General features: G+C 46.5%; 1 protein-coding gene across 1 annotated transcript in view; it reads left to right on the forward strand.

The window, feature by feature from the left end:
- The window catches only part of LOC139472739 (neural cell adhesion molecule 2-like), a 72,281-nt gene that overhangs the window by 1,581 nt on the left and 50,017 nt on the right, over positions 1-20,683 (forward strand). The window contains exons 2-3 of the mRNA XM_071255199.1: positions 9,007-9,175; positions 10,041-10,177. Coding sequence (XP_071111300.1) covers positions 9,007-9,175; positions 10,041-10,177 — 306 coding nt within the window. The remainder of the gene's footprint in view (positions 1-9,006; positions 9,176-10,040; positions 10,178-20,683) is intronic.

Consider the following 20,683-nt stretch of genomic DNA (forward strand, 5'->3'; position numbering starts at 1 on the left):
CATTTGATCTCCGGCAACCCATGCTTGACGTAAGAGGTATTGGGTGGTCATGCTCGCTGATTCATCGTATCCCAACTGCGTAGGTGGATGCTCACGATGTCAATCTCTTGATTACGTGGTCCAGACTCTATTATTTACAGACACCCGTCATAGAGCTGGAATGTTGATGAGTGTGGCGTCTAACAACAAACAAACAAACATGACCTCGGTTGAATGACCGAGACATTATGGTTTGCGGTTATAGTGTGAGTGAGTGTGTTGGGTTTAACACCGCTTTAAAAAATATTCCAGTCACATCACGGCGTGTCAGAGGAAAGCTCGAAGTGATGCATGTCTCAGACGTTTACCACTTCGGTGAAACACGCGAGCATGGGTATGGTGCTGACAAACCTGGAAACATAATCGGGGCGACCCGGGACTCGAACCCACAATCAAAGGTTTCTGGCGTGTCCAAGGGACACGACTTTGCACAGCGAATCGCGGCGCCTTATACGACTGGGCCACACGTATTCCCGTCTGGACTAACAAGTCTATGCCATGCATATTACAGGGCCATTTTAAAAATATCGTACATCTGGCCATGCAGACTGCAGGCCAGGCTACACGCAGATTACAGGGTCAGGTTTAAATGGCATACAGCTGGCCATGCAGATTACAGGGCCATGTTTTAAATGGCATATAGCTAGCCATGCAGATTACAGGGCCCTGTTATAAATGGCATACAGCTGGCAATGCAGATGGCACGCCAGGTTACATGCAGATTACAGGGCCAGGTTTAAATGGCATACAGCTGGCCATGCAGATTACATGGCCATGTTTTAAATGTCATACATCTGGTCATGCAGATTACATGGCCAAGTTACAAATGTCATGCATCTGGCCATGAAGATTACAGGGCCATGTTATAAATGGCATACAGCTGGCCATGTAGATTACAGGGCCATGGTTTAAATAGCATACAGCTGGCCATACTGATTACAGGGCCATATTATCAATGTCATACAGCTGGCCATGCAGATTACAGGGCCACGTTATTGATGTCATACAGCTGACCATGCAGATTACAGCGCCACGTTATTGATGTCATACAGCTGACCATGCAGATTACAGGGCCACGTTATTGATGTCATACAGCTGACCATGCAGATTACAGGGCCACGTTATAAATGTCATACAGCTGGCCATGCAAATGACAGGGCCATGTTATCAATGTCATATAGCTGGCCATGCAGATTACAGGGCCCCGGTATTGATATCATACAGCTGACCATGCAGATGACAGGGCCTTGTTATAAATGTCATACAGCTGGCCATGCAGATTACAGGGCCATGTTTTAAATGTCATACAACTGGCCATGCAGATTAAAGGGCCATGTTATAAATGTCATACAGCGGACGATGCAGATTGCAGGGCCATTTTAAAAATGTCGTACATCTGTCCATGCATATTCCAGGGCCGTTTTAAAAAATGTCGTCGACTGGCCATGCAGACTACAAGGCCAGGTTATCGATGTCATATGGCTGGCCATGCAGATCACAGGGCCAAGTTATAAATGTCATACGTCTGTCAATGCCGATTACGGGACCACGTTATAAATATCATACAGCTGACCATGTAGATTACATGGCCATGTTTTATATAGCATACATCTGGCCATGCCGATCACATGGACATGTCTTAAATGGCATACATGGGTCCATGAAGATTACATGGCCATGGTTTAAATGTCATACAACTGACCATACAGATTACAGGGCCACGTTATTGATGTCATAGAGCTGACCATGCAGATTACAGGGCCAGGTTATTGATGTCATACAGCTGACCATGCAGATTACAGGGACACGTTATTGATGGCACAGCGGACCATGCAGATTACAGGGTCATTTTAATAGTGTCGTACATCTGTCCATGCTGATTACAGGGCCGTGTTATCAATGTCATATAGCTGGCCATGCAGTTTAGAGGGCCAAGTTATAAATGTCATACATCTGTCAATGCAGATTACAGGCCCACGTTATAAATATTATACAGCTGAACATGCAGATTACTGGGCCATGTTATAAATGTCATATAGCTTGCCATGCAGACTACAGGACCATGTTATAAATGGCATACATCTGGCCATGCAGATTACACGGCCATGTTATAAATGGCATACAGCTGGTCAGTAGATTACAGGGCCATGTTATATATGACCTACAGCTGGCCATGCAGATTACATGGCCATGTTATCAATGGCATACAGCTAGTTAGTAGATTACAGGGCCATGTTATAAATGGCATACAGCTGGCCATGCAGATTATAGGGCCATGTTTTAAATGGCATACACCTGGTCATGCAGATTACAGGGGCAAGTTATAAATGTCATACATCTGGCAGTACAGATTACATGACCACGTTATAAATGTCATACAGCTTAGCATGCAGATTACAAGGCCAGGTTATTCATGTCATATAGCTGGCCATGCAGATTACAGAACAAGGTTTAAATGTCATACATCTGGCCATGCCGATCACACGGACATCTTTTAAATTTCATACATCTGGCCATGCAGATTACATGGCCACGTTATTGATGTCATACAGCTGACCATGCAGATTTCATGGTCAAGTTATAAATGTCATACAGCTGGCCTTGCAGATTACATGGCCATGGTTTAAATGTCATACAGCTGGCCATGCGGATTACAGGGCCACGTTATTGATGTCATAGGGCTGACCATGCAGATTACAGGGCCATATTATTGGTGTCATACAGCTGGCCAAGTAGATTACAGGGCCACGGTATTAATGTCATTCAGCGGACCATGCATATTAGAGGGCCATTTTAAAAATGTCGTGCATAGCATCGATGTCATATAGCTGGCCATGCAGATCACAGGGCCAAGTTATAAATGTCATACATCTGTCAATGCCGATTACAGGACCACGTTATAAATATCATACAGCTGACCATGCAGATTACGGTGCCATGTTATCAATGTCATACATCTGGACATACAGATTACAAGGCCATGTTATAAATGGCATACAGCTGGCCATGTAGATTACAGGGCCATGTTTTAAATAGCATACATATGACCATTCCGATCACATGGACATGTTTTAAATGGCATGCAAGTGTCCATTTAGATTACAAGGCCATGGTTTAAATGTCACGGTATTTATGTCATACAGCTGGCCATGCAGATTACAGGGCCACGTTATTGATGTCATACAGCTGACTATGCAGATTACAGGGCCACGTTATTGATGTCATACAGCTGACCATGCAGATTACAGGGACACGGTATTAATGTCATACAGCGCACCATGCATATTACAGGGTCATTTTAAAAATTTCGTACATCTGTCCATGCAGATTACAGGGCCTTCTTATAATGTCATACATCTGTCAATGCAGATTACAGGACCACGTTATAAATACCATACAGCTGACCATGCAGATTACTGGGCCAAGTTATAAATGACATACAGCTGGCCATGCAGACTACAGGGGCATGTAATAAATGTCACACAGCTGGTTAGTAGATTACAGGGCCAAGTTGTAAATGGCATACAGCTGGCCATGCAGACTACAGGGCCATGTTATAAATATTACACAGCTGGTTAGTAGATTACAGATCCACGTTATAAATGGCAAACAGCTGGCCATGCAGACTACAGGGCCATGTTATTAATGGCATACAGCTAGTTAGTAGATTACAGGACCATGTTATATATGACATAAAGCTGGCCATGCAGATTACATGGACATGTTATAAATGGCATACAGCTGGTTAGTACATGACAGGGCTCAGGAATAAATGGCATACAAATGGCGGTGCAGATTACAGGGCCATGTTTTAAATGGCATACATCTGGTCATGCAGATTACAGGGGCAAGTTATAAATGTCTTACATATGGCAATACAGATTACATGACCATGTTATAAATGTCATACAGCTGACCATGCAGCTTACAGGGCCATGTTAGAATGTCATACAGCTGGCCATGCAGATTACATGGCCATGTTTCAATGGCATACAGCTGGCCATGCCGATTACAGGGCCATGTTTTAAATGGCATACAGCTGGCCATGCCGATTACAGGGCCACGTTATTGATGTCATACAGCTGACCATGCAGATTACATGGCCACGGTATTCATGTCATACAGCTGACCATGCAGATTACAGGGCCATATTAATGATGTCATACAGCTGACCATGCAGATTACATGGCCACCTCATAAATATCATACAGCTGGTCATGCAGATTACAGGGCCACGGTATTAATGTCACACAGCGTACCATGCATTTTACAGGGCCATTTTTTAAATGGCATACATCTGGTCATACAGATTACAGGGGCAAGTTATACATGTCATACATCTGGCAATACAGATTACAGGGCCATGTTTAAATGGCATACAGCTGGACATGCAGATTACAGGACCATGTTTTAAATGACATACAGCTGGCCATAGAGATTACAGGGCCATGTTATTGATGTCATACAGCTGGCCGTGTAGATTACAGGGCCATGTCATATATGGCATACAGCTGACAATGCAGATTACATGGCCATGTTTTAAATGTCATACAGATGGCCATGCAGATTACAGGGCCATGTTATAAATGGCATACAGCTTGCAGTGTAGATTACAGGGCCATGTATTAAATGTCATACAGCTGGCCATGCAGATTACAGGGACTTGTTATCAATGGCATACAGCTGGCTGTGTAGATTATAGGCCCATGTTATCTATGGCATACAGCTGGTCATGCAGATTACATGTCCATGTTATCAATGGCATACAGCTGGTTAGAGTGAGTGAGTGAGTGAGTTGGGTTTAACGCCGCTTTTAACAGTATTACAGTTATATCACGGCGTGTCAGCTTAATGTGGGAGGAAAGCCCGAAGTGATGCAGGTCTCAGACGTTTACCACTTCGGTGAAACCCACGAGCACGGGTATGGTGCTGACAAACCTAGAAACATAATTGGGGCGAACCGGATTCGAACCCACAACCATAGGTTTCTGGCGTGCCCAAGGGACGCAACTCTGCACAGCGAATCGCGGCGCCTTAGACGACTGGGCCACCCGTGCCCCCCACAGCTGGTTAGAAGATAACAGGGCCATGTTTTAAATGGCATACATCTGGTCATGCAGATTACAGGGCCACGTTATAAATTGCATACAGTTTGCCATGCAGATGACAGGGCCAAGTTTTAAATGTCATACAGCTGGCCATGCTGATGACATGGCCATGTTATCAATGGCATGCAGCTGGCCGTATAGATTACAGGGCCATGTTATATATGGCATACATCTGGCCATGCAGATTACATGGCCATGTGATATATGACATAGAGCTGGTTAGTAGATTACAGGGCCATGTAATAAATGGCATACAGCTGGCCATGCAGATTACAGGGCCATGTTTTAAATGGCATACATCTGGTCATGCAGGTTACAGGGGCAAGTTATAAATGTCATACATCTAGCAATACAGATTACATGACCACGTTATAAATGTCATACAGCTGACCATGCAGCTTACAGGGCCATGTAATAAATGTTATACAGCTGGTCATGCAGATTAAAGGGCCATGTTATCAATGACATACAGCTGGCCATGCAGATTACAGGGCCAGGTTTTAAATAGCATACATCTGGTCATGCAGATTACAGGGCCAAGTTACAAATGTCATACATCTGGCCATGCAGATTACAGGGCCATGTTATAAATGTCATACAGTTGACCATGCAGCTTACAGGGCCATGTTATCAATGTCATACAGCTGGCCATGCAGATTACAGGGCCATGTTTAAAAGGCATACAGCTGGCCATGCAGATTACAGGGCCATGTTTAAATGGCATACATCTGGCCATGCATATTAAAGAGACATGTTTTAAATGGCATGCATCAGGTCATGCAGATTACAGGGCCAAGTTACAGATGTCATACATCTGGCCATGCAAATTACAGGGCTATATTATAAATGGCATACAGCTGGCCATGTAGATTACAGGGCAATGTTTTAAATAGCAAAGATCTGGTCATGCCGTTCACACGGCTATGTTATAAATGTCATACATCTGGCCATGCAGATTACATGGCCATGGTTTAAATGTCATACAGCTGGCCATGCAGATTACAGTGCCACGTTATTGATGTCATACAGCTGACCATGCAGATTACAGTGCCACGGTAGTAATGTCATGCAGCGGACCGTGCATATTACAGGGCCAATTTAAAAAAAAATGTCGTACATCTGGCCATGCAGGGCCAGGTAATCGATGTCATACAGCTGGCAATGCATATCACAGGGCCAAGTTATAAATGTCATACATCTGGCCATGCAGACAACAGGGACATGTTCAAAATGTCATACAGCTGGCCATGCAGATTACAGGGCCATGTTATATATGACCTACAGCTGGCCATGCAGATTACAGGTCCATTTTATAAATGGCATACAGCTGGTCGTGTAGATTATAGGGCCATGTTTTAAATAGCAAACATCTGGCCATACCGATCACACGGCCATGTTTTAAATGTCATACTCTGGCCATTTAGATTACATGGCCATGGTTTGAATGGCATACATCCGGACATGCAGATTACAGGGCCATGTTTTAAATGGCATACATCTGGTCATGCAGATTACAGGGCCAAGTCACAAATGTCATATATCTGGCCATGCAGATTACAGGTCCATGTTATAAATGGCATACAGCTGGTCGTGTAGATTAGAGGGCCATGTTTTAAATAGCAAACATCTGGCCATGCCGATCACACGAACATGTTTTAAATGTCATACATCTGCCCATTTAGATTACATGGCCATGGTTTAAATGGCATACATCTGGACATGCAGACTACATGGCCATGGTTTAAATGGCATACATCTGCTCATGCAGATTACAGGGCCAAGATACAAATGTAATACATCTGGCCATGCAGATTACAGAGCCATGTTTTAAATGGCATACAGCTGGCCATTTAGATTACTGGGCCATGTTATTGATGTCATACAGCTGACCATGCATATTACAGGGCCACATTATTGATGTCATACAGCTGACCATGCAGATTACATGGCCACGTTATTGTTGTCATACAGCTGACCATGCAGATTACAGGGCCACGTTATTGATGTCATACAGCTGACCATGCAGATTACAGGGCCATGTTATCAATGGCATACACCTGGCCATACAGATTACAGGACCACAGTATTAATATCATACAGCGGACTATGCATATTACAGAGCCATCTTAAAAAATGTCGCCCGTTGGTTATGCAGGGCCAGGTTATCGATGTCATATAGCTGACCATGCATATCACAGGGCCAAGTTATAAATGTCATACATCTGGCCATGCACATTACAGGGCCATGTTTTAAATGTCATACAGCTGGCCATGCAGATTACAGGGCCATGTTATAAATGGCATACAGCTGGTCAGTAGATTACAGGGCTATGATATATATAGCATACAGCTGGCCATGCAGATTACAGGGCCATGTTTAAATGGCATACAGCTGGCCATGCAGATTACAGGGCCAGGTTTAAATGGCATACAACTGGCCATGCAGATTACATGGCCATGTTTTAAATGGCATACATCTGGTCATGCAGATTACAGGGCCAAGTTACAAATGCCATACATCTGGCCATGCAGATTACAGGGCCACGTTATAAATGGCATACAGCTGGTGATGTAGATTACAGGGCCATGTTTTAAATAGCAAACATCTTGCCATGGCGATCACACGGCCATGTTTTAAATGTCATACATCTGGCCATACAGATTACATGGCCATGGTTTAAATGGCATACATATCGTCATGCAGATTACAGGGCCATGGTTTAAATGGCATATATCTTGTCATGCAGATTACAGGGCCACGTTATTGATGTCATACATCTGGCCATGCAGATTACAGATCCATGTTTAAAATGGCATACAGCTGGCCATTTAGATTACTGGGCCATGTCATAAATGTCATTCATCTGGCCATATATACTACAGGGTCATGTTTTAAATGGCATACAGCTGGTCGTGTAGATTACAGGGCTATGTTATATATGGCATACATCTGGCCATGCAGATTACATGGCAATGTTATCAATGACATACAGCTGGTTAGTAGATTACAGGGCCATGTAATAAATGGCATACATTGGCCATGCAGATTACAGGGCCATGTTTTAAATGTCATACATCTGGTCATGCAGCTTACAGGGCCAGGTTATCGATTTCATATGGCTGGCCATGCAGATGACAGGGCCAAGTTATAAACGGAATATAACTGGCCATGCAGATTACAGGGTCATGTTATAAATGGCATGCAGCTGGCGATGCAGCTTACAGGGCCATGTTATATGTGTCATAAAGCTGGCTATCGGATTACAGGGCCAAGTTATAAATGTCATACATCTGGCCATGCAGATTACTTGCCATGTTTTAAATGGCATACATCTGGTCATACAGATTACAGGGCCAAGTTACAAATGTCAGACATCTGGCCATGCAGATTAGAGGGCCATGATATAAATGATATAAAGCTGGCTAGTAGATTACAGGGCCAAGTTATAAATGTCATACAGCTGGTCATGCAGCTTACAGGGCCAGGTTATCGATGTCATATGGCTGGCAATGCAGATTACAGGGTCATGTTATAAATGTCATAAAGCTGGCTATCGGATTACAGGGCCAAGTTATAAATGTCATACATCTGGCCATGCAGATTACATGCCATGTTATAAATGTGATATAGCTGGCTATCAGATTACAGGGCCACGTTATAAATGTCATACAGCTGACCATGCAGATTACAGAACCGCGTTATAAATGTCATATAGCGTGCCATGCAAATTACAGGGACAAGTTACAAATGTCGCATTGCTGACCATGCAGATTACAGGGCCATGTTATAAATGTAATTTAGCTGACTACTCTATCCTTCATACTTTATTCCATGTTTGTGTTCTAACGTTTTTTGCAGATGCCCAAGAAATTAAGATTTTCCCAGCTTATACGAGTATAAGACGTGAAACAAACAAAAATGGATTAGTTTTTACCTGCACAGTCGATGGGTTAGCAGATGATCAAAATGCAAACTTGGAGTGGCTAGACCCAGCCGACAACGTCATTGGAACTTACAATAGTCCAAGGTAGGTTAACCGTTTACAGCCTTCATCTCTCACAGTCACCACTCACAGCCTTTGCCTTTCACAGCCTTTGCCTTTCACAGTCACCTCTCACAGTCACCTATCACAGTCACCTCTCACAGTCACCTCCTACAGTCACCTCTCACGGTCACCTCTCACAGTCACCTCTCACAGCATTCACCTCTCACAGTCACCTCCCACAGTCACCTCTCACAGTCACCTCCCACAGTCACCTCTCACAGTCACCTCTCACAGTGACCTCTCACAGACACCTCTCACTTTCGCATTCACCGTTTCATTGCCTTTCTCAGCGATCTCTAGTTATCAGTTGTGATACATATTCACAGTTAACCTGTCTGATATGTAAAGTTAGCTTGTGTGATATCCCAAGTTAACCTGTGTGACATGTTCAGTTAGCCTGTGTGATATCCCAAGTTAGCCTGTGTGATATCTTCAGTTAACCTGTCCGATATGCCCAGTTAGCCTGTGTGACATCCCCAGTTAACATGTGTGATATGTTCAGTTAGCCTGTGTGATATCCCCAGTTAACCTGTGGGATATATCCAGTTAGACTATGCGATATCCCCAGTTAACCTGTGTGATATCTCCAGTTAGCTTATGTGATATCCACAGTTAACCTGTGTGATATCTCCAGTTAGCCTATGTGATATCACCATTTAACCTGTGTAATATCTCCAGTTAACCTGTGTGATATATCCAGTTAACTTTTGTGAAATATCCAGTTAACCTGTGTGATATATCCAGTTAACCTGTATGATAAGTCCAATTAGCTTGTGTGATATCTCCAGTTTATATCCCCTCCACTCATCCCTGAACTCAAATGTGTTGCCTCCCCTTGTTGTTGCAGGATCTTCTCCATGCCGATGCGCACCAGTAGCGAACTGCAGTTTGACACACTGAAGAATGGAGATGAAGGGGTGTATACATGTCGAGGCACGATCGGCGGCAACACCATAACTAGTGATATACGGCTGGAACTCTACGGTAAATAGTTGACGTGTGGTGCCAGCTTGGGAGGAACTGTTTTATTCGGGGAAATCATTGCCCAACTCCCACGGCTTGTTACGTGAGATCGTCGAGCAAACTTAACTATATGTTTCAATTGTGCGCTGAAGGCCTTTACATAATTTTCGTTATATATTCTTAACAAGTATAGCTTTAAAAATGTGTAAACATCGCGAGTATGACCAAAACTTGAAGGCAGTGTATTGCTGAATCCTTATGGTATTTGTCACGCCTTACGAGTAGGACATGCTCTATTCCTGGGTGAAATATGCGTCTGCTGCTCAAAGTGTTGAAAAGTTGCGCCCGATTTCTCAGAAGGCGCAACATGCTGTGCATTGTTGCTTCCCCTAGGCGTGCCAGGATCCGGTGATTGGGGGCTAAGGTACCTTCACATCGTGATGATATCAGTCTGGTTAAGGCTGCCCAGCCTTCTAGTTAAACAAAACCAAATGTGTTCCCATAGACTTCCATAGTAATGTTATATTTTGTTTAAGAATACCTAAGCATTCAACAGCTATTACCTGTACCTATGTGGACAGTTTGGCCATAAAGCAGCAATAAAAACAAAAAAATGACCAACTTAGCCAAATCGGTTTCCGAGTTCAGGAAGTTAAACACACTACCCCCAATTCCGGACTAAATGTCACCTGTTTGAAAATATATTCAGCATAAGTCATCAAGAGTAGTTGTGTACATCTGTGTGGTACCGCTCCTGGCTTCTGATTGGTCGAGAGGATCACGTGACCTCTTTGGCGTCAGGACATGCTGGGAGTTGCGTGTGCATCCAAGATGGCGTCGCATCCGTTTCCGGTGTCGCGCGCCTCCAAGATGGCGTCGCAATCGTGTCCGGTGGCGTGCACCTCCAAGATGGCGTCGCCTCCGTTTCCGGGGAGGAGGGAAAAACCCGGAGAAGCGGACGTAAAAGGTGAATTAGGATCGACATTGAAAGAAGCGCGTCAAAAATCTTTTGTTGTTGTTGTTGTTGTGGTGGTGGTGGTTCTAAACATAGAAAAGGGGATGGTGGCGGTGGCGAAGGGAGGGTGGTGGTAAAGGGAGGGAGGGAGCTAGGGAGGAAAGGAGGAGGAGGCGGGTTCATGGTTTGGGTTGGAGGGTCGTCAAAGGATGATAGTTGTATTTTGAGTGAGATGGGTGGCCCTGAAAAGGGCAGTTGGAAAACAAACTGGAAACTGGAAACGTCAGGAAACGGTAGGAACACTGGAACACTGCAACACTGGAACACTGGAACACTGGAAAAACTGGAAACGATGGGACACTGGAAAAAACAGTGGAGCAGCATGTCCTCCCATGCGTTAGTCACTTTGCTCAGATGATCTATCTTCTTCATCCTCTACCTCCATCTCATCCTCGGACTGAAGGTGTCGTCGGCGCTTTGAAGCGTGTTTTCTTGAGAGGCTTCTGTCCCGTTTTCTTTTCTCTACACGAGGTGTGATGCCCGCACGGAGTTGTGTGATGGATTCTTTTAGGTCGAGGATATCGACGTGCATGTCTTCTATGAGATGTAGCACTTGTGTCACGGGTGTCACGGGTGTCACGGATGTCGACGTGGACGGGACTGCTGACGTTTTCTTTCGACTGGGTTCTGGGCAATCTGCAGCGAAATGACCCAGGACTTGGCAGTTGTAACAGGGACGCTGGGGTGTCTTCTTTCGACTGGGTTCTGGACAATCTGCAGCGAAATGACCTACGACTTGACAGTTGTAACAGGGGCCCTGGTTCTGCTTCTCTTGACTGCTTATCTTCGGACAGACATAGTGACGGTGGCCTTGAGCGTGACACTGGAGACATGTCACTTCAGGGCAGTACAGGTAACTGTGACTGTCGGTCTGACACTTCATACAACTGTATCGAGCTGGCATGGTTGGTTTCATAGAATGCAGTGTATGAGTGGCTTCGCTCTTTGTTTTTATAGGAGAGGCACTGACACCCTGCTTCCTGATTGGTTCCCCAGACCGCGCCCCCGATTGGTTCGTTTTGGTGCCTGGCCAGCACCTCGGTTTTCCAAAACGGACCGACCCCTGTGTTTCTTTTCCATAGGAAATGGATTTTACCATGGGAGAGAAAGCACAACCCTGGTTCGACCAATCAGAGTCCAGCATGACCCGAGCGCGGTCTCTGATTGGTCGACAACCAAGGCTTCGGATTGGTCAGATTTCGATCCGGTTTTTTTATCGGGGTGTGCATTTCGATGCTGTTTTGTTTTTTTCTTCATCCTACAGACAACATAACACGACTATGGGTTCAACTTTTTTTTAATCCCCCTGATCACAAGAACAAACACAACAAAACAAAAGTCACAGGATGAGGGGGGACATCCCTGTGATTTTTGTGAACACGAGGGGTGGTGACCACGAGGGTGACCACGAGGGTATGAACGTCTGTACACTTTGAAAAAAAGAAACTTTGTCACTTGGGGTGAACAAGACACTCGACTCTTCTCTTCCGTGCTTCTTGGGACACCAAACGTCTGTATTTTTCGTTCACTTCCCCATCAGGACAAAACACACACAAGTATTCGCAGGGGACTTTGGCGTGCTTCAGATGTTCTTTCCAGGGTTTGTCAGGTGGCTTCCCATTGGCGGAGTGCCACACCGCAGCAATAACAGGTAACACAGTCACCTCGTCCTGGATAGAAATAGCCAGCCATGGCCATGTCATAAGGGGTCTGGGTCATCTGTTTAGGCCACGTTTTAAAAGACCTCAGACGTTCTTGAAATCAATCATAGTGAGGATGAGAAGGATGACACAAGGTGTAAGAAGGAAAAGGTCCCTCCAGGATGTCACTGAGTCGTCCATCAAGAGGGTGTCGTCCATAAAGAGTGGACGTTTTCTCGCTTCTTGTTCCCACCTTTTCAGACACCCACTCGGAATCGGGGACAACATCTCGGGAGGATGACATGGCATTCATAGACCGTCTTTGCTCCATGATGACTGTGACTTCACTGAAAGAAGGTCTAAGGGTTCGCCTGATTTTATGAAATTCTCCTCCCTACTTCCCTTCAACGGAAGGTCATGACCTCCACCTCCTCCTCCTTCTCCTCATCACGTGACGTCATCCTGTGTTTGGGTTGACTGACACACAGCATAATACATGACACACGGGGGTGTGGTGATGTGGAATGACTGACACCAGGCAGCTGATCTTTCAAGCATGACCTTTGTCGGTTATTTTAATTTTACACTTTGGTGTGCACTGACATGACAGACGCACAGACAGACAGACAGACAGACAGACAGACAGACATCATCTCAACTCAACCTCTACCCCTCGGTTCGGCACTCTATTGGAGTTAAGATCAGTCAAGACACAAAGAGTCAGTTCAATCAATCACTGTTTAATAATGAAAAAACTCAATCACAACCAGATACATTGGAAATAGGAAAAGACAATGGAGAAGGGAGTGCTTTGCATGTCCCTACAACAACAACAACAACAACGCAACAACGTTTTCCTCTTTCCTCTCCAAGCTCTTCTATCTTCAAGCTCTTCTATCTTCAACCCCATAAGATCTGGTCCTCCATCAAACATGTGAGAGGCCCATCAGTTAAACAAGTACAGTCTATGGCCTCCCTGAAACAGACATGGCACATCACTTGATCACTGTTGCAGTATATGTGTTGTAAAGCTCTTCGAGTGAAGATGAGGATCACCATAAGATGTGACCCTCCATCATACTGTCCCAAACAGGTCCTGAACATGTGAAAGGCCCATCAGTAAACAAGTACAGTCTATGGCCTCCAGACAAAAGACATGGCACATCACTTGCCCGCTATTGCAGCTAATGTATCTTAACATGTTGTTGTGTCGGCAAACACTACATTCATGTTGTAGGAGTGAGTTGAGCTTCTCCATAAGGATCCTGGTCAACGTTGTCATTGTCGCTAACCATGGGCATACCTGAGGAGAAGACATCTTCCGGTGATGCTGGTGACCAAGAAGCATCAAGCAGGGGGAGTGTATCCAGATCCATGGAAGGGAGGGTGGCCAGCTTGAGCGCTTCATGATCTTCACTGTCACCCATCGTCATCGTCACAGGTGCATTCGGTGAATAGGTTGGCTCCGGAGGGGTTTGTTCCCACCACTGTTCTAGCACGAACTGGGCTGAAATGACATCAGGGGTCCTGTCAATCATAGGACAGAGTCAACATCATCAACATCATGATCATCATGAAGATCAACATCACATCAAAAATGACTGAGACAAAGAAGAGCATGGTACTTACAGTTGTTCTTGATGAGAGATCTTCAGAGATAATTTCTTCCGGGATCGTCTTTTTGCAGGCGTTGCAGGTGTTGCAGGTTTCAAAAAGGATGTCCCTTTCATTTTGGTGCCTGCCGCTGCTGCTGCTGTTGTTGCTGGGGTGGTGGTGGTGGTGGTGGTGGTGGTGAGTGTTGCTGCTGCCGTGGTGACAACAGCTGCCGTTGTGGTGGTGGTGGATGCTGCTGCTGCTGCTGCTGTTGGTTTGCTTGTTTTTTTCTTCTGGGTCTTCTTTATCATCTTCTTTGGTGCTACTTTCTTGGGTTCAGACAGTTTCCGCATCTTTGAACGTAACTTGGCGAACGCATCGTCAGCCTTTATCTTGGCACACATGTCGTACACATCACCCCACATGTCAGCAGTCATGTCACCATTCTCATCTCCCCTGCTTCTTTTACCACCCATGTCACCCGTGTCTTGGCATTCAACCGTGTCTACATGATGTTGTCCGGATTTTCTGTTTGTTGTTTTTTCTTTCCAAGTCTTCACGGATGTGTGTCAACACTTGATGGTACTCTCTCCAAACACGTGTTTCTTCCAGATAAAACGCCAACAACCAACACAACGTGAGGAACATCAATCAGAGGGATGATGTTGTTGCTTGGTCCGTTCAGTGAAAAGTGATGACCTGAGAGCGTTGGACGTATTAAAAGGTCCTGATTTCTGATTGGTCCGTTCCGGTGTCTGGTCTGAGCTTCAATTTTTCCAAACCGGACCGACCCTTGTGTTTCTTTTCCATAGGGTTAGGCTTGTAGCGTGAGAGAGAAAGCACAACCTCGGTTCGACCAATCAGAGCCCACCATGGCCCAAGCGCGGCCTCTGATTGGTCGACAACCCAGACTTCTGATTGGCCAGATTTCGATCCGTTTTTTTTCTGTAGTGGTCAGTTTCGATCCGTTGTGATGAAAAAAATATAGAAAGTCATCCCTGTACCCAAAGGGGAGCGTGTCTACAGGCAGCCCTGTGGTTTCGTCGTAGACAAGACGTCGCTTGTCGTACAGGGTACTATAGTCTTTTCAGGTGGGTCGGGTCACAAGAGCGTTTTCGTGCTGAGGTCCTTTTCGAATGATCTGATGAGGGTAATCCAAACTGATTTTCTCCCCCACTTTCCCAGGCCGTTGTCCCAGTATCAGTCCTTTCATGGTGTCAAAGTTGAGATGTTGTTGATTTCCGTAATTCAAAGTGAACCCTCGCACTTTGCAGGTCGTGCGCGTTCCATCGGGTCTGGGGTTCATTAACTCATAGCCATAGTTTTTGGGGCCTCCTGACACAAACGTCTTGATGGTGTTTCCGTCCAGTTCATCTGTAAACTCACCAAACGAATGGCCCAGCTCTGGATTCGCGTCATGGGGTCAATGAATGTAAATGACGCTGTCCGTGTCAAAGTACAAGACCCTGCGACCCACCAGGGCAAGGGTCTCGTACAGCTTGAGACGTGCTTGGGCGGTGACCCAAGCAGCGATGGCGACATTGAAATGAGAATGAATTCTTTCTTCTGAGTATATGACACTTCCACCATGTGTTCGTTGACAACTGTCACATCCTCGATGGTATTGTGTTCATCCCTCCACGAGGCAAAGTACTGTACAGGATCGTTCATATAGATGTTCTGACTGTAGTCTACCTGTTGTCCAAACTTGCCCCAGAGCGAATTCAGTTGCATCTTGGCAATCGTGCGACGTCATGGATTTTTTTTCGATGCGATCCTTGTCCAACCAAATGCCTACTTTGTCGTATATCTCCTGGATGTAAGCGTCGTGATCCGTACATCCCTCAGGGTATCCGCTGGCTCCGAGTTTCTCCGTGAAATGCCGATCGATGTAAGTGTCAAAGAGTCCCACTTGCTGGGTGTCAGGGTCATGCTGTGCAAGGGTGTCAAAATGCCAAACACCGTAGATCTGAAGCACCTGGTAGTCATACTTCTTCACGGCTTCCTGGAGTTCTATGGTGGCGTACGTCTCCACCCATGACCTCTCTTCGTCCTTGTGCTTGCAGGGGGAGTCTGACCGGGTGTTGGCACACGTACGGCACAAAGGACAGAGCAGTTTGCCACCCGATCTGTAAGGCAGTAGCAGAGTCGTTTTGGGGGTAAGACACGCCATTGGATCAGTGCTTTAAGTTCAAACAACGTGTCCACTGGGGGTTGATGGAGAAGGGTCGGGTGTCCCGTGGGAAACGCTCCGGTCTTACAAATGTACAGATAAAGGGAACAAATATTGATGTATTTGATAGTTTCACCTTCTTGGGCTTTGTAGCACAATCATATGGCATTGGTGCACCCTCCATAGAAGGCGTCGCGAGGGTTGAGCGGCCTGGGTACGTGAATACAGTGGGGTCCAGGCAAGAAAGCATGCAGAGCAGAGTCCACCCATTGCATTTTTGTAAACTCGTGCTCCCACAGGGTGACGATCCGTTTCACCTCAGGGTGTTGACTCAAGAGACTCAAGCGGTAGTGGGTGTCAGTGTAACGGGCTCCCAACGACGTGCCCAGGACGGGATGCGGTTCTCCACGTTGGGTCTTGTGACAGGCCTGGCACCCATGACAGAAACAGCCAAGGAATTCATGGACGGTGTCTGTCGCTGGATCGTAGCCATCCACACTGTACCGATGTTGACCCTCTCCACATGTGAACTCTTTTTCACCTCCATTCCTGGGGTGCTGGAGGTGCAGATGGCGGTCCGTTTCCATCAAATAATGGAACCAGTGCATACAGGCTTGGGTTGGTAGTCTTGAGGTGGAAGAATGGCGATGGTATTGGGTTTCAGGTCGTGTTTTAGGAAGGATTTCATGGTGAATGCAGCAGCTGTCATCACTTCTACAAAGGGATCCATGCCAACCGAGTTGATGGCGTTCTGTCTGAAGTCAGCACATCACCATCTCAAAATGTCCACATCGCTCTGACAGTAGACTAAAAGTTCTCCTTGTAAGTCAAACAAGGCTCCTTCTTTCACTTTTTGGGTATGCCACTGAAGGAAGGCTGTGCGTTCCGTGGGAGACATGCCATCGGGATCGTACATGACAGCTGGTGGATAGGGACCTCTGTAGGTCTGGTTGGCTCTCGTATTGAAAAAGTGCGGAAAGTACCCTTTCTTCAGTTCTTTCAGCCCAAAGCTCTTTGGAAAGGCTTTCAGGGAGTAAGGGATGAAATTTAAGCTGTCTTCAAAACACAACCATCCCAGGGACACCTGCAAAATTTGTTGGCCTTGTCGAATCTTGGTGGGGAGTGTCACCAGGAGGGGGGACAGACCCTTCAGGACTAAGTGTAAATCATAGGATTGTGCATTGTGGGCCATCACATAAATGCGATCCTCCTTCTGCACTGTCGTGGTAGTGGTGTTCTTGTTGTTCTTTGTCTTCTTTGTCTTTTTTGTCTTGGCCTCTTCCCCCTCCTCCATCGCTCCCTCCTCTTCCTCCTGCTGGGGTGATGCAAGTCGTTGACGTTTGGAAGAGATCTTTCTTGAGGGGGTTCCATCCCGTTTTCTTTTCCCAAGGCGTACTGTTGCCCCCTTGCGTGTGCTGTCCTCCTCTTCCTCTTGGTCCTTATTCTTCTTGGGTATTTCAGCCAGCGTGGTCAGCCACACACACACATCATTTCGCGTGGTGGGGCCTTGGAACACGATCTCACGGCTGGGACCATACCCTTCCTCTCTCCATGCACATTGTTCGCACAAGTCCTTGCTTACGTCACTGATGCACTGTCCCCATCCCAGTTGCACCACGCACAAATTTGGAATGTGTTCCCCCGTGTCTTGCATACATTCAAAATCGTAGAACACGTATTGGACGTCGTCTCGTAGGTGATGTTGTTCCTCTTCCCCCTCTTCCCCCTCTTCCTCCTCCTCCTCCTCCTCGTTTTTTCACTGAGAGGCGTCATGTAACAGCGATGGTCTGGGGTCATGGGTTCTCGGCACACCAAGCAGGGATGTTCTTCATCGGAGCACTCGTGATGAACCATGGGGGGCTCCAAGACGGTGCCGGGCACCTGTGAATCAGGCCGGACACCTGTGAATCGATTGACAGGCGCTGGGTTTTCCCTCTGACGGGGACTGGAGATGTTGAGTGTAACACTGTTCATTGGGGAACCAACGTTGACATGTCAAGCAAGGGATCCCGTTCTCTTCCTTGGGTCCGCAATAGTGGAGGCAACGGTGACAGCGGTATTCCTTGGTGCAGGGGTGTTTTTCGGGATGATCGTAACGGTGGTCACAGCGTTCGCAGTAATGGTTAGACCCGTAAAAAGCGGGCATGGAAGTGAAGACATCGTAGTGCTGATCATGATGGTATACATGTAGCACAGTGGCGTGGGGTCGAGCCTCATCACACTTGTACAACAGTCTCTGGCCCACCTCTTGACTGTAGACTTTCAGTTGATAATTCAGATGGGGCAAGGCGCGTCCCACGCGTGCGAGGTCGTCCAGGCCTTGACAGGGACCTTAAGGCAGGCCAAGGCCAAGTCCCGTGCCCGTATGCCTTGAACGTCGACGCGATCCGTTCTCATCAGTCTCACTCGCTGGGCGGACCATTCTTGGGTCAGAGGGTGGGGCTTCTGGGCATAATGTTGTGCCACCACCAGGGCCCGTGCCAAACAGGATTGATCTTCGTTCTTGATTTGTACAATGCACCGTTTGCGTGTTAAAAAGGCTTCGAGTCCAATCACGTTTTTCAGCCGGGGAGCACCACTGCCCGATCCTAGCCCATGGAGAACTTCAAAGTGACAAAAGGGAATCCGTATGGGGGTGTTCAAAGCGGGATAATCGATACCTAGACCAATACGATCTCGCTTCTGGCCTGACATCTGTTGATAAAAGTCATCGATCACTCTGTCAAATAAAGCTGGTAGTTCCATGGGAACGCGGTCCGGTGGTACGGTGTCCAAATAGTCTGGGTTGAAAGTCAAACGATAGGTATGGTTAGCAGTTCTTAACCGCCTGGAGCGGGTGGTGTCTTTCCTCTCCAAACGATAGGGTGTACTTTGGTTGCTCGTCATGATAGGGATGCGTGTCTGATGAACGTCTGTACTCCAAGAAGGACTGAACGTCTGATTGATGGACAACCCTTCCTCAAAATAGGATCGACATCTGACCAATCCAAAGCCTGGGTTGTCGGCCAATCAGAAGACAGCACCGACCAATCAGAAGACAGCACCCAAGTCGAGTTGTGCTTTCTCTCCCATGGTAAAATCCATTTCCTATGGAAAAGAAACACAAGGGTCGGGTCGTTTTGGAAAACCGAGGTGCAGGCCAGGCACCGGAACGGACCAATCAGTGCGCTGCGTTTTGGACCAACCTGGAAGCAGCGATTTTCGATCCGGTTCTTCCCCTATAAAACAAGAGTGGATTCGAGTGGGTCAGTGTCAGTTGTAAAATTTATTTTATAAAATCAAGAATGGCTGAGACAAAGAAGAGTTGTACGACGACGCGTGACCGAGACGTGGTGACGGATAGTGCAGATACTCGTGGATGTTGGAGTAAGAGTATGGATGTTGAGGATGGGATACCATCGCTCAGTAGCACGCCATTGCCCTATTATCTACGGTTTGAAAGAAGGCTCACTTCGTTTGAGACGTGGCCAACGCAAATGAATCAGACTGCTGAAGAGATGGCCCATGCGGGCTTTGTCTACACAGGGGGTGCCGATGGCGTGTACTGTTTCCAATATGGCGTGCGGCTGAGACGATGGGCGCCACACGACGATCCTTGGGCGGAACATCACAGGTGGTCCCCACACTGTGACTACCTCAGACTAACCGGTCTGGTGTAACACAAGAAGAAGCTACAGAATGGCGTAACACGGCCGGATGCCTAGGAGGACGACGTTTCCCGTTTCCTGTGTTCCTGTTCAAGTTCCCGTTCAAGTTCCCGTTCAAGTTCCCGTTCAAGTTCCCGTTCAAGTTCCCGTTCAAGTTCCCGTTTGTCTACTGCTGTTGTTGTGGATGGTTCAGTCTGTTTCCGCTTCCTGTTTCCTACAAGCTTTTCTTTGTTGGACCCCACAAGTGGTGCCACGTAGGGCACCCCGATGACATACCCAGATGGTATACCCAGATGACAACAAGTACCTCTTGTCTTGTCATTAAGCTTGGACATGATGATTCTTCTTGGACAGCAGCAGAAACGTTTTCTTCTTTCCCAAAACGGCCCTTTTCAGGGCCACCCATCTCACCCAAGAGACAACTATCATCCTTTGATTTGCCAAACCATGACAATCCAA

The sequence above is a fragment of the Haliotis cracherodii genome, unplaced genomic scaffold (genome assembly GCF_022045235.1).
Source record: "Haliotis cracherodii isolate W230 unplaced genomic scaffold, xgHalCrac1.p SCAF_25, whole genome shotgun sequence".
Classification (NCBI taxonomy): domain Eukaryota; kingdom Metazoa; phylum Mollusca; class Gastropoda; order Lepetellida; family Haliotidae; genus Haliotis; species Haliotis cracherodii.